Here is a 14,514-nt window from a genome sequence, read left to right as displayed (position 1 = left end):
TGTCTACTGTACATCTGAGCCCAGGGCAATTCATATGTGTGTCTTGCACTCATAGCTAGTGCAAGCTACAATCACAAGATGATTCATTTTCTGTTTTCCTACAAGGAAACTACTGGTACACAGAATGTTGCTTGGAGAATTCTAAAAGCTGAAGTTGTCAGAATTTTGAAGGCACCCAGTTTGGAAAAAGTGGCTGTATTTAATCTTAATAATTTTAGAAGCACAAGGAGAGCAGGCGTGACAGTTTCTGATCCACTTGAACCTTGATATGATAAAAAAGAATAAGCATTGAAAAGCATCTTCACATGTAGCAAATACTAAATTTTGAATCCTCTGTGTGTTAATAAAAACATCATCTGTTAACCATTTGCTTTGTTGTAGATATTTGGAAGTGCTGTTAAAATTTGACAGAAAATGCTTTCTAAACTTCCTGGTCTGATCCCAGGACAGATTAGGCTGATACTGACAGGCACATGTATAAAACACTTCCAATTATTGTATTTCCTCCTCTGTAATTTGCCAGCCAGTTTCCTATGCCAGTTGAACAGCAAATTGAGAGATTTTCATTTAAATTGGAGAATCTACAGATGGCAGGCTATTTCCTGCAAAGGCAACTTGTGATTACTGTGCATGTGCTGGCTAAGGGATCTGGATTATGCATTTCTGGCAAAAGCTTGACAATGTTTGTTATTACTGTACATTCTTTTCCAAGATGCACTAAACCTCATCCTGGTCTGTTGGTATAGTCATACTATTGTATGTTTTAGCAAATGGGCATAAATAACATTGCTTAATCACCATTATTTATTTTCTGATTTTCTCATTCTTAATCTCTGGATCTTCAATCTATTCCAGCTCTGTCATTCCCTATGCCTTTGTATAATCTCTAAGAAGACAATCCCTAGGTCCTGTACTTGTAAACATTTCTGTAGAAGAAGGCCACTAGTAGCAGATCCTACTTCCATAAATCTTCTGACTGTTGGTTCAGTTTCTGTTTGCAAACATGCCAAAAAAAGACTTAGTGAAATAAACTACGCAGGTTAGTTTATTAGAATTCTAATTTTTTTTATTTAACTTTTTTTATACTGCTAAAGCAAAAAAAAAGGTGAACAAACACAAGATTAATAAGCAAACAAAATGCAAGTTACTATTGTTGATTCTAGTTAATTTGAAGTAGCTTTACGTTTTAGAATTCATATAGCAAATGCAACTTATACTAAGTATATTTCATATGCTGAAGCACTTTGTATATTCATTTTAGCTAATGGGAATGACAACAAGAAATTTAAAGGAGACAGATCTCCCTGCTCCCCTTCTCGAGTTCTTCATCTTCGTAAAATTCCAAATGATGTCACTGAAGCAGAAGTAATTTCTCTAGGCGTACCTTTTGGCAAAGTAACCAATCTCTTGATGTTGAAGGGAAAAAGCCAGGTATGTTTTGCATTATATAAGCTACCACAGAAAATAATGTATGTAATATATGATGAATTTGTCTGATATCTTTGGAATTATTAGATTTCACTACCACATCAGTGGTGGTACATATGTTTTGGCTCAGATATAAGTTAAATATTCTTACCTGAAACTGGGAAATAACTCCCATTTCTGAATGAAAGTTGAATCCAGCTGTCCAGCCACATCTCCAGCAACTAGATATTCATTTTCAGCTAAGATCGTGTATTCTTTCAAGATAACATTTTCAAGCTTCTGTAATTCCCACTCTACAAAAAAGCAGCTTGTAGGATATCTCCCGAATTGCAGAGAGTGTGATTCCAGCCTTTAGATTGGGAGTCCTAGTAAGACTCATATTTCCTTGATGAAAATGAGCTTTGCATGGCAGGAGAATTCTTTTCTGGTTACATACATGTATTATTTGAAGGTTTGAGCTCTTAATGCTTTCTTCTTTGATAGAAATGTTGTAAGTTTCCAAAGTTCATATCCACATGCGGACACAGTGGCTTTATCAACATGTCTTGAAACTACTGAAAGCAGAATATGTCTAAAGCTTCAAAATATTGGCTGTTTTTATAGGGTGGTGATAAAAAAATAGAAAAGGTGATTTGCAAATCATATTAATGTGAGTGAAGACCCTTTTCTCAAAGCATTTGTGAGAGGAAAATTTTAGTAGCCTTCTATATGTTTTAATGTTAGTTTTGACTGCATTTGATAAAGCCAGATTAGCTTCTTGTGACCTGTAGGGCAATGACAGGAAATGTCAAATGCAAGACTAAGCAACTTGCTGATGGGAATAGAACAGGAAGGTATGGTAAAATTAGCACCAAGGACGTTACGAATCAGTTGCTAAACCTAGGAGTCATGTCTGTGGTTTTTGGTTTTTGAGGATAAAAAGAATTGCATCTGAGGGGGTCGGTACCATTTTGGTCAAACTGTCTACCTGACGGCTCGATTAAGATGGTCACGGCATTGCAATGTGATTCTAAGTAGGTACCTTGTATGCTATTGGTTGAATTTTACTTGCTTGTTGAACTAACATTTAATAAAGCTTTTAGAACTTTGAAGTAACTTGTTTTATGGTGTGTCTGCCTCCCGTGTTTAACATGGTTTTTTCCCTGACATTTTGGTGCATTGGCCAGGAATTGAACCCGGGCCTCCCGCGTGGCAGGTGAAAATTCTACCACTGAACCACCAATGCATTAAATGCAATGCATTTAACCACATTAAAGCGGCTGTATCATTTGGAAAGCTCTGTGGGTCCCTTAAAGTTTCTCAATGGTTCTTAGCATGTATGCGTGGGGTGCATAGCTGCTTCGTTTTCATGGTGGTCTCAGGCAATCTGGACAGCTTTCAAAGCAGCCATGCAAATCTTCCAAAAGATTTAACTTCCAATGTTGGAGGCAGGAGTACTTAACTAATGCTTTGAGAAGCACGTCTTTCATATGCTTCACACTACCGTAATTATTTATTTGGAGGAGACTCGATATTGGTATACACCCACACCTAAATGCAAACATTCATTTAGATTTAGTGAAAATGTGTCAATTTCAACAGGATTGTTTGGTTTAAAGATGGTGCTGTTTACTCTAGCCAATCAATTAAATGGCGAGAACTTTAATTCCAGATTAGGCCGAAACCTAATCTAAGAAGGGGCTGGAATTCAGCTGCTGCAAATAATCCTATAAAGTTTATTTTTCTTACTGAATATAATTCCATTAAAATATTAACTGCTTTGTAATGTCTAATTTGTAAACAATGTTGCTGTTGCTAAAAATTAACAGCTACCAACTTCATGAACAATTTAATTGCATTTAAAATATCCAGTGTTTCAACTTAAAAAATGCCATGATTCATGATTTGGGGCAGTCTACTGAGATAATTACAAGCTGTATCTTGTATTCTGGTTATGAAAGATGTTAATTAGAACATGCAAAATACTAGGCAGATTTTGTAGAAAATGAGAAAATGTGGCTTCATATACTTAGTTCATGAACCTCAAATCTCAGTCCCCCTTGTTTGGATGTCACATGAAATTCCAACATGTTATCGCTTCTTCCTGCTCAAAAAGATGAAAAGAATAGAGAGCATCAGTTCAGTATTTCTTCTTATAGGAGAAAACCTAGGTTTCTTGTTGTATTGCAGTAAATTAAAAAAGCTTTGCAAAATCATTCCTGCTGCATTTTTACCATTTAGAATTGATTAAAAAAAATTTTTTTCATTAATTTTCTACAATACCCTTCTGCAGCATAATATTATTATGCATTTAGGATTGAGGTGTGAAAGTAAACTGGATTTGGTTATGTATTTATAAATCTCTCTTTCCATAAGAGTAGGGTATGTGGCCACATCAGATTGCTAGATGTGTATTTGGCCAAGTTTTACAACTTAATTCTTATTTATATCACACTAATAAAGAACTGAGAGCCAGTTTGGTGTAGTGGTTAAGGCACCAGGCTAGTAACATGGAAACTGAGTTCTAGTCCTGCCTCAGGCAGGAAGCCAGCTGAGTGACTTTGGGCCAGTCACTCTCTCTCAGCCCTAGGAAGGAGGCAGTGGCAAAACAATTCTGAAAAGCTTTGCCAAGAAAACTACAAGAACTAGTTCAAGTAGTCACCAGGAGTCAATACTGATTCAAAGGCACATCTGCCCCCCCAAAAACCCCAACCTCCTTTTAAGCAAGTACATTTTTAAGTGAGATAAAAAATAACTTTTAAAAATTTTCTTTGGTTGGTGATAACAGTAATGCAATTTTGCTATTTTATTTCTATCCTTTATATGCTGCTATAATCTTCTGGTGGCTTACAATAAAACAGTATTATACATGACAGTACTACAGATGGCATGTACATGTATTACACACTTTCTCAGTTAGGGTAGCGGTTTTCCAGTCAAAATATTTCTCTGTATTAATTTCAGGCTTTTCTAGAAATGGCTTCAGAGGAAGCTGCTGTTACTATGGTGAACTACTACACTCCTGTTACTCCTCACCTTCGCAGTCAGCCTGTTTATATTCAGTATTCCAATCATAGAGAACTTAAGACTGACAATCTGCCCAACCAGGCTGTAAGTATGCTACTTCTAAGTAAAATATATGACCTTCAATACAGTCATGTGTCAGCAAACTGCAGTGCTGTCAGAATGACAACATACAAACATGACATCATCATACAAATGGTGCCATTATATAATTGCATCCCAATTTCTGATGCAAGTACTAAGTTGTGCCATTTCTGTGTTAATATAGTCATGCATGTTGCATAATTTTCCTGCCACCACTCCAGCAAACACCTACGATTCAATATTATTAATGAGGACCCACTTCTTTATTATTATTATGGCCCACTTCAACTTTTTTTGGAGGGTGGTGGTAAGGCCTCAGCTTACCAAAAGGGCTGTGGGTTATTTTCAAGAAGTGGTAATTCTGCTGCCCCAACTGCTTGTGAAATTGGGAAATATATTTAACTGTTTGATGTCTGGCTGATAGTGTTGTAATTATTCTTCTTTCCCATTCTATATATGTTAAATTAATGTAACAGTAGTATTTCATTATGAAATTCAAAATATCTAGCCTTCTTCGCACTTGTCTTTTTTTCCCTCAACAAATTATCTGGTTTCAATTTTGTTCGACCCAAATTCTGGCAGATTACATAGAAGAGAAATATATTTTGCCCTCTCAGATGAATGACAGTTGAAGAGAAAATACTTAGCTACTTGATACTGGAACGGAAGATCTTTGAGGAAGTATACGTGTAGGAATATATGTGTATCAGGAGAAACGTTTATCTAGTTTGGCTGGTCTGAGAGCAAAATGTTAATCAGATGCTTATAAGAAACCAATGGATCCAGAGCACCCATAGTATCCAGTTGCTATATTAGATTATCACCTTTCCAGTCAAAACAGCCCTACTCCAATCACCTCAGACACATATTAAAAGCAAAACTGCATGGATACATCCATCTAGTTTTCTTGGTAACTTTTTCTCACTTGAGGTTTATATACTGTCTCTCATGTGCTTTGATGTGCATATATGACATGGTAGTAAAACATTACATTAGGTTTTCCTTACAAAGCCATTTTTCAATTAGTTTATCTCCATAGGAGAGAACTCCCTTGTTAGCATCACATTCAAAGCTCATAAATTATTGTTTACAAAGCCTTTGTTTTGCAAAAATGTTATAGAAAATCTAATGCTGGTATGCTCCAGATGTTTTTGACTACAGCAGCAACAAGAACAACAACAAAAACATTTGTACCCCCAATGTATCATTTATAGTCCCAAACCTCTGAAGTTCCCTGCTTTAATTTAAGGACCCAACATCTCAGTGTTTAGCCAAATTGTCTTCATCTTAATCAAAACTCAAATCTATACCTGTCAGGTATAATATTCAACACAGCAAACAGAGACAAAACTTTAATGACTTACAGTAGGAAGCAGTAAATTAGTCAAGAGGACAATTTCCTTTCAATTCAAGCGTGAAGGACCTAATAGCATACTTAAAGATTTTGTATTCTTCATAAATCCATTATGTATATATTTTGTTCATTTGTTAGATTCCTATCCTACCTTTCATTCTGGTGCTTAAGTGGCATATACATTGCTCCCTCCTAATATCTTCCCACAACATCATTGCTTTGAGATAGTAGGTTGGGCTGAGAGAGAATGACTGGCTCACTGATCCAGTGAGCTTCTATGGCTGTGTGGACTTGAACCTGGGTCTCCCTGGCAATTGTCCCAACACCTTAACTATTACACACATTAGGCCTCTGTTATGTTAGACTTTGAGAACCAACAATATTGCATAATTGGTATTGGGAAATGCTATAGAGAAACAGAGACAGGATAAATGTGGAATTACACTTTCAAATTAGGCAGGGAGTTTTGCATATGTTTCTGTCCAGGAACAATGTATTATTTTAGACTTCAGATAAAATGTGTGTCTTGACTTTGGTGAAAAGATCTGATGAAGAACGAAGCTCCATATTTTTGGGAACTAAGGTGAATCTTGATATTTGTACTTATATCCCACCAATTCAAGAGAAAATGGAATTTGCAGACCAGTTTGAGGTAGTCTTGGATCCCTAAAAGAAAGTACAGTGATGTATACAGAGTTGCCTATTCAGATTCATGTTCTGCTGGAGTCATCTGTCTTACAGCAGCAAGTGATTTTTGGCAAGAAACCACCTGAGGATGGTGGATCATAGCAGTCTCCAAAATTCATTCAATATAGCAGTTCAGTTCAACATGGAAATGGAACAGTGTGTCTAGCAGGTCTCAGACAAATACTGTATATTTCTCAACTAGAGCAGCAGCTAGAGCATCTGTATCTATATCTCTTATGACTTATTTCTCTGGGTTTTACTGATGAGGTTGGTGTAGAATTGTGCTGCTACAGCACAGTTGAATAAGCTTTTGAAGGAATATGTCTTGTTTGGCTAGTATTTGTCAAAAGAAACAACGATTTGGAAATAGAATTACTTTACCTTATATAGCTATTCAATTGCTCCAAAAGCTTAGAACATATTTTAGATGTTTCCATAAGCTTGAGATGCAGTGGAATGAAAGGTTAGTAATCTGCACTATTACTTAGGTGGGTGCAAAGAAATGAAACATAAGACTATTCCCTGAAGTCCTACTGATTACTGAAGGATTTTGTTCAGAGCATAATTTGTATGTAATATTGTTAGTATATGTGATAGATACATCAACATTTTATCTCCCTCTCAGAGAACTCAAGCTGCATTGCAAGCAGTGAATGCTGTGCAGTCTGGAGGCATGGCCCTCACAGGTGCTCCAGTTACTGAGAGTGGGCTGCCTCCTGGTCAGAGTTCTGTTCTTCGAATTATCGTGGAAAATCTCTTCTATCCTGTTACTCTAGAAGTGCTATATCAGGTATAAACAAATGTTCTTGTTGTAATTATTTATGCTGATATGTTTGCCATTAAAATATGGTTATTAGGTGTATTTTCCCCCTACCAAATATCTTAACACAGGAATGATTGTCCTTCCTCTGATTTAAATAAAAAAGAAACAAAAAAAAAGTTAATTTACTAGAGGATAACTTGCATGCTGTAAACAGTACCACAAGCAGCACTTGTGAGCCAGTCAGCAGGTCATGCATGTCTGTTCCCTTCTCCTCTCTCCCTTATACATTCCATCTGAATTATTTGCTTACGAACACGAGCGCAAATCAGGGAGCACAATCAGCATGTAATAATGTGATTCTGTAGAACTGAAAGGAGAAACTTAAAAGTGGAATGATAAATTTTGTTAGATCATAGCTGTAGGGTACGTTTAATCCCAAGATTAATGTGTATTATTAGGGTTGTGCAAAGCTTTGAAGGGCAGGGTTGCAAATGAAACGTCTCTCTTTGGATTGTTTGGCTGTGCATACGCAAACAGGCAGAGATAGCCAGAAACAGTTTTCAAAGCAGCCATGTCTTTTGCAAGGGTTGCATGGCTGCTTTGAAAGCTGTTTCTGACTATCTCTGCCTGTTTGTGTATGCACAGCCATTTTGTTTTGCTTGCTTTTTGGAAAAGAAAGCCTTTTTTCCCCCAGTGAAGCAAAACAGATGTTCACACACATGCATGTGGAGATAGCTGGGGATAGCTTCCAAAACAGCTGCATGAGCCTTGCAAAAGACACAGCTGCTTTAACAATTCAAAGAGAGATGTGTTGCAAGGCAACTCTTTCAAAGGCTTTATGCAGCCTTGTTTGGTCATCTGAACATACTGTCAGAGCTGTGGTACACTTCAGTCTTTACTGGTTTTTTTAATGTAAATATTCTTTCTGTCTGTCTGTCTGTCTGTCTATCTAAACCTCCAAGCTGAAGTGAAATTTTCCTTGCAGCATAAACAGTAATGTAACTGGCCAATTCAACTATGTAATGTTCAATTCTAATTTGTAGATATTGGAAAGAAACAGTATTTTTTTGTCTTACTGTATTGAGAGAACTGTTTCACTTACGAAACTTGTTATAACTCCCAGCATATAACATTCTTAACATTAATACTATGTTCAGAGTGCTAAACTTCAGAATTATGGTAAAAATCCCCATGCCTGTAAACTTAGATTATTTGAAATATCTATTCTATCTCAAGCTCCCAAGAAAGTATTAATGTATGAATTGACTATCTAAACTTTTTATTTAGATCTTCTCCAAGTTTGGAACAGTTTTGAAGATCATAACTTTTACAAAGAACAATCAGTTTCAGGCCTTGCTTCAATATGCTGATCCTCTGAATGCACAGTATGCCAAAATGGTAAGTGTGCAACTAGATACCTAATAGGTTAGCATTCTAACAGTTTTCTGCATATGAACTGCCTTATTTTTCTGGTGTTATGTCACACAAGTATTATGCTGGAATTTTACAGCACAGAAATATATTTGTAACCCACACCAGTGCATAATCATCTATATAGTTATTTCTTTGCATTATGGTATCATACATCTGTTCACCATTCAGAGATTTTGCATAAAAGTTCATGTGTGATGATGGCACATAGTTGTAAATTATAAGCATGCTTCATTTAAATGATGACAGGGCACAGCTCTCAAAAGGCCCATTTCATTGCCTGTCAGAGGTGCCTCCCCTCCCTTTTTTTCCTTTACTCTGCCGCTGCTGTAAATAAAAGTCAGATGCTAACATCATTGTTGCAGTTTTGAAAAATTACTCTGACAGGCATTTAAGCTGATAATAGAAACTTTTAGAGAAACTTGCAGAGAACAGCTCTGCAAGTTTTAAGCAGGTGCTCCAAGAAACCAGTCTGGCTAAATGTGCAAACCTTTCAAATCATCTAATAGAGCAGTTCCTAATACTCTCTACCATTTGGCAGCCATATTTTACTAACCTGACAGCATTAATGATACAATACAAGCATGACTGGTGCTTAGTCTCAAACAAATACAATTTCAAAACTATGTTTGGATGTATAATTTACGTATCACAGAGTTACAAAACTCTGGCAGCACAGTTCATTTTACAAAGCACATAAAACAGTAGAGAAACATTGAAATGTGAATTCACTTGCTTCTTTGCTCCAGCCAGAGTATGTTCACATTGCAACTCTACATGTGTCTGTGATTTAGATTATAAAAAAAATCCTAAAAGTTAGCATTTCATAACCTCAACTTTTCTATATTTCCATAGGCTCTGGATGGTCAAAATATCTATAATGCTTGCTGCACTCTTCGTATTGATTTCTCCAAGCTAACAAGCCTTAATGTAAAATATAACAATGATAAAAGCAGAGACTTCACGCGTCTGGACCTTCCTTCAGGGGATGGGCAGCCTTCCCTTGACCCCACTATGGCTGCTGCTTTTGGTAAGAACTCTTCCCTTGTAGATGGAGATAGAACAAATTGCTCTCGCCTTTACCATGGGCTCTTGAGATTTTTCTTTGCACAGAGACATATTGTATTAGCTGCAAAACGTGCATCCCATCATTTGGAAAAAATGGCATTGAAAAATATTGTTTATTATTATAGATTATGGTGTTAGGTTAATAATTATGTTTTTTTTAATTCTAGCACTACTGCTTAAGAAATACTATAAAAGGTATCTGAATTATGAAATTGTTAAAAGCAAAAGTTGAGATTCTCTAACAAAGTACTTTTTGTGTCCTATGAATCTCTGAGGATATGAGAGAGTTTGTCACTTTTGGTCTGTTAAAAAACAAAAAAACCGGGAAGGAACATGTGTTTGTTAACCCTGCATACTAGAAGTAACTGGCAAGATTTATCTTTGACAATCTTGTTTTGTGCATGCTTGTGCAACCCTTTGCCAGCATCTTTTGGAAATCACCACCAAACCTTTCTTCCTTAGCTAGCCCAGAAGAATAATGAAGGTGAATTTTGCTTCCCCTTATTTCAGGGGGAATTTTATTTATAAAGAGTGACAGGACACTGACATTTTAGAAGGGTCTAATAAGGATATCATCTTGCCCACAGTGATGCTACTCTAGAGGGTAATTATTATCATTGTAGAATGTGGAGCAGAAGAACTAATTGGTTCTTGCTGCCCTGTCCATCTCCTGTGAAACATGTTCTTGAGTCTAGCATTGGACCCATAAGCTTTTGGAACCAAAACAAACTCAGCTTTATCCATACATTCTCAGTGTTAAGCAGTAATCACTGTCAGCCTTGCCCAGAAATGATACTTTTGAAAATAATCAGTAATTTATTTTAATTATATTTAACATGCTGAGGTTTAACATATTGATCTCAAGGTAGCTCGTAATTTATTTATTTTTAAATCTGAGCATTTCTAAAGTAACCAGAGGAAAAACTGTTACCCTTGCTTCTAAACGTGCAATGGAAAACATTCTCCCTTGTAGAAAAGTATTTGCAATTCTTTTATATGCAGACTTTCTTTTCTGATTAGCCGTGGTATTCTCTGGGGACAGCCGTGGTATTCTCTGGGGGCAGCCCAACAGGAATTGGGGTGTCCCCAAAACTAAAACAGAATCAGACTATTGAGAATTATATTGATCTCAGATTTAGCCTAGGCTTTGTAGTTTTTTCAGGTATTCATTCAGGCAGGTAATCGGTTGCTACGTACTTACTTAGTTGGGAGCTCCAGATGAGCAATGTTCATGCAGAAATTGTGTCGTGGAAAGAATTTCCAAAACACTGCATTTGTATCTTTGTGAACAAGCTGCACTCTGAACCCAGATATTTTTGCTCACCATACATGAATGTAGGATTTTGTGAATTTCCTCTCCTATTGTTCCGCTGTTTCTATCAAAAACTATCTAAATATACAAAACATCCACAGTAAACTTTGGACCTAAGCTTAAAGAATTGGAAGAGCAGGTAAGTGGCAGTGTTAAGAGCGAGGAAACATGTTCACTTTCTCTTTCAAGCAGCCATATGTTGACCCAGTATCAGGTGAACTAATTAGTTCATTAGGATATCCATTTGTGTGATACACAGCAAAGAGAGTTTACATGTAGTATGCAAAAACTCTTACTATTCTGTGGTAAAAATACAGGGTATTGTATGTATTTGGTATCAGTATTCACGCAGGCCCTATCTGGTTGAATAAGCTCTTTGTTGCTGGCTGTTTGCATAATGAATTATAGTGGAGAGCAGAAGTGTGAATTAAATGATGAATGCCTATATTGCCAAATACAAGTCACAGTACCAATGCATGCTGTATTATAAGTGTAAAATATATAGTGTTTTGCAGTATTTGTGTAACTGCCATATTGTGACTAAAGATAAGAGGTTTAGGAAGCTATTGAGTTCAGGCAGCATGAAAGGTTGCAGCCGTGAATGTGGCAATTTCCTGCTGTTTCCAAAGCATCATAGCTGTAGCATGTGAACAGGCCTCATGAAATAGAGCCTCCTTGATTTCTTTGTTCAGGGCTTACCTCTGCACATCATAGTCTACGTTTTGCACAAGTTGCTCCAATTGTTTTTAATGCTATGGTTCCCCCCAAAATTGAAAAGGATATTTTCAATCAGTTCAGTAGTCTTCAGAGATTAAACAATTGATAGCATGAATCAGGTGACACAGCTGCTACATTTTTTTCTGCAATCTCATCTGAGTCCAGAAAAGGTTAAGTAACATTTAAGTTTAAAATAAAAAGGAAAATGAAACATCTGGCTCCTGTTAATAAACCAAGGTGAAGGTTTTGCATGTGTACATGCTGTTTGCACTTGGGTTTTGGTTCTTGAGCATCCTTTCAGAGAAGCAGGCCCTAAAATGCCTATCGGAATTATATCAATATTGAGGGGAAAGGTTGTACAGCTATTATTCATCCCTTAATTGCCAGTATAGTATTCAAGTAGAAGCAGAGTGGAGAAGCCACATAAACTGAAGTGACAAGAGGGTATATTCATCCCATGCAATAAGTCTAAGACAGGGATCTTTGCTTTAGGAATCCAGTAACTTTTTGCTTTCTCTAGAAATTAACCTTCTACAATCTGGACTAATTTGTTTTCCCTCTTCAGGCACTCCAAGTATCATCTCCTCACCTTACGCAGGGGCAGCTGGTTTTGCTCCTGCCATTGGCTTTCCCCAAGCTGCAGGTGAGTCTTTCTTAGTATATTAAAGATCTGATTTTCTGCTTTTAATACTTTGTCTAGATTTGTTAAATGTTGATACATGCATTAGAACCAAAAGCTGACAAACGTGCTAGTAGCTTTTTAATTGTGTGGTTCACATTTTGTTATTTTATTTAACAGCACATCAACAAAGCACTAAAAACAAAGCTTTTAATACTGCTTGACTATTTTTTTTGTTTTGGGTTTTTTGAATTCCAGTTAGAAAATTAAGGACATTTGGTTATTAGACTGTCATTGGGCAGGAAAATATAAGAGAGTTGTTTTATCTATATTTAATTACTAGCAGGAAGCATGAGAACCAAGGCCTTGAGCAATATGGTGTTTTGAAGGAATCCTTCCTCCATAAAACATGGGGAGGAGATTAAAAGATTAGGACGAAAGTTTGATTTGATTTGATTTGATTTGCTGTTTCAAAATGGAGATATAATCTGTGATATTTAATTCGGTGAGGAGAAATACATTGCAGTACATTTCCAGATTATATTTGCTTTTTAAAATGAGAGAGAAAAACGAAGTTACCTTTGCTTCTACTGAAATGCTTCTTGGAACTCTTGGCTTTTCCAGGATTATCGGTCTCGGCTGTTCCTAGCGCACTTGGTCCTCTTGCAATTTCCACCTCTGCGATGACTGGGCGGATGGCTCTCCCAGGAGTTACAGGACTGCCTGGAAATTCTGTGTTACTTGTTAGCAATCTTAATCCTGATGTAAGGCTAGCATGTGGCGCACAGGTCGCAACTCAAACATAGCTTTTGTTTTAATCGTTTCTATTCTTTTGAAAAAGAAAAAAAGTTATAATCCCACAAAAGCATGCACATCTTATAAACAAAAAAACTCCTACATATATTAATGTGATATTCATGCCCTTAATTAATGTCGGTCAGTGCATTTTAAAACAGGGAAAGGGGTAATCAAATATACAAACTAATATATGCAGTCCAAATATTAAGTAATCCTCCAGGTAGGACTCCTAGTAAAATGCTTGCTTAAGTAAAGAAAGAGAGGTAAGCTCTTCAGACAGTTGGGTAATTCACTGAGTGTCATTCCCACCTTCTAGTATCAGGATTTTCTTGTGACTGTAAAAGCAGAGTGACATTTTCCATTGTCTTCCTGTTAGTTTCTGAATAGCTGGTAGAAGAATGTAAGCATCCACAAAAAATATTGAGTCTTTCAGAACAAAATCAGTATGTTAAGTAACTTCTTTTGAAAAGAGAATATTATAGTACATGACCTCATTTTTATGAACCAGTGATGCATTTTGAATACCATATTTCTACTATTGACTGAACCTGCCAATTTCTTCCTAAAAACATGCATGCCTAACTGATAGCAGTGGTATTTTTAAGTTATTTATAAATCTGTACAAATATGACATATAGCCAGAATGGTCTTTATTATATTTGTGTGCCAGACATTCCAGTTTTTTATTCCATGCCTCCTTATGCTTTTGAGTATCTAATATAGTTATGACAAGTTATATAAAAAGAACACGTTAAATTTTCTAGTGCTAGAGCAATTCTTTTACTTTTTCCAGTAACAATGCACTTAAATTCAGCCATAGATATATAACAGAGATGATTTTAACAACATTGCAGCCCCCAACATCACAGTTCAGACTTAGACTGAACTGCTGACTATTTTAATTTGATCTGTGTTGCTTGTTAAGTTCTAAATAATCATTTGGCCTGTGATCAATATTATCAATGAAAAATGTGGCTAAAACGATGTGAGATATATACAGTACTACAGTATAGGATATATTAAAGCAAACATACACAGCCGAAAAGTATTCCAATATATTTACTAATGTACTAAATTCCTATCATAGGGTTTGTTTTTTTAGATTTTTTAATTCCACCTTCGTTATTTTTTATAAATAAATCAAGGTGGCGAACATACGTAATACTCCTTCCTCCTATTTTCCCCACAACAACAACCCTGTGAGGTGAGTGGGGCTGAAAGAGAAGGACTGGCCCAAAGTCACCCAGCCA

At 36.3% G+C, this 14,514-nt stretch overlaps 1 protein-coding gene, 1 long non-coding RNA gene and 1 other non-coding gene across 6 annotated transcripts in view; 1 reads left to right on the top strand and 2 right to left on the bottom strand.

Annotated features, from left to right (window-relative positions):
• PTBP3 (polypyrimidine tract binding protein 3) overlaps positions 1-14,514 on the top strand; it is a 56,051-nt gene that overhangs the window by 30,773 nt on the left and 10,764 nt on the right. For 3 of the 4 annotated variants that reach the window (XM_088130269.1, XM_088130268.1, XM_088130270.1), the window contains 7 exons: positions 1,262-1,431; positions 4,372-4,518; positions 7,182-7,346; positions 8,607-8,717; positions 9,606-9,780; positions 12,413-12,490; positions 13,091-13,230. In XM_088130269.1, coding sequence (XP_087986395.1) covers positions 1,262-1,431; positions 4,372-4,518; positions 7,182-7,346; positions 8,607-8,717; positions 9,606-9,780; positions 12,413-12,490; positions 13,091-13,230 — 986 coding nt within the window. Of the gene's footprint in view, positions 1-860; positions 1,040-1,261; positions 1,432-4,371; positions 4,519-7,181; positions 7,347-8,606; positions 8,718-9,605; positions 9,781-12,412; positions 12,491-13,090; positions 13,231-14,514 lie in introns of those variants that run through there. The other variant, XM_088130271.1, reaches the window with a different exon arrangement.
• Positions 47-13,174, bottom strand: LOC148213851 (uncharacterized). The gene is made up of 3 exons (XR_015793870.1): positions 13,046-13,174; positions 1,580-3,511; positions 47-262 (listed from the first exon to the last, which is right to left on the bottom strand). It is a non-coding gene; the product is annotated as an uncharacterized LOC148213851 (long non-coding RNA).
• Positions 2,583-2,653, bottom strand: TRNAG-GCC (transfer RNA glycine (anticodon GCC)). The gene has a single exon. It is a non-coding gene; the product is annotated as a tRNA-Gly (tRNA).

This window comes from Python bivittatus, unplaced genomic scaffold (assembly GCF_059951505.1).
Source record: "Python bivittatus isolate LINGU-HERP-01145 unplaced genomic scaffold, Pbiv_v1 ctg000850_np1212, whole genome shotgun sequence".
In the NCBI taxonomy this organism is placed as follows: domain Eukaryota; kingdom Metazoa; phylum Chordata; class Lepidosauria; order Squamata; family Pythonidae; genus Python; species Python bivittatus.
Note: the sequence above shows the minus strand (reverse complement) of the source record. Positions and strands in the feature narration are given on the sequence as shown.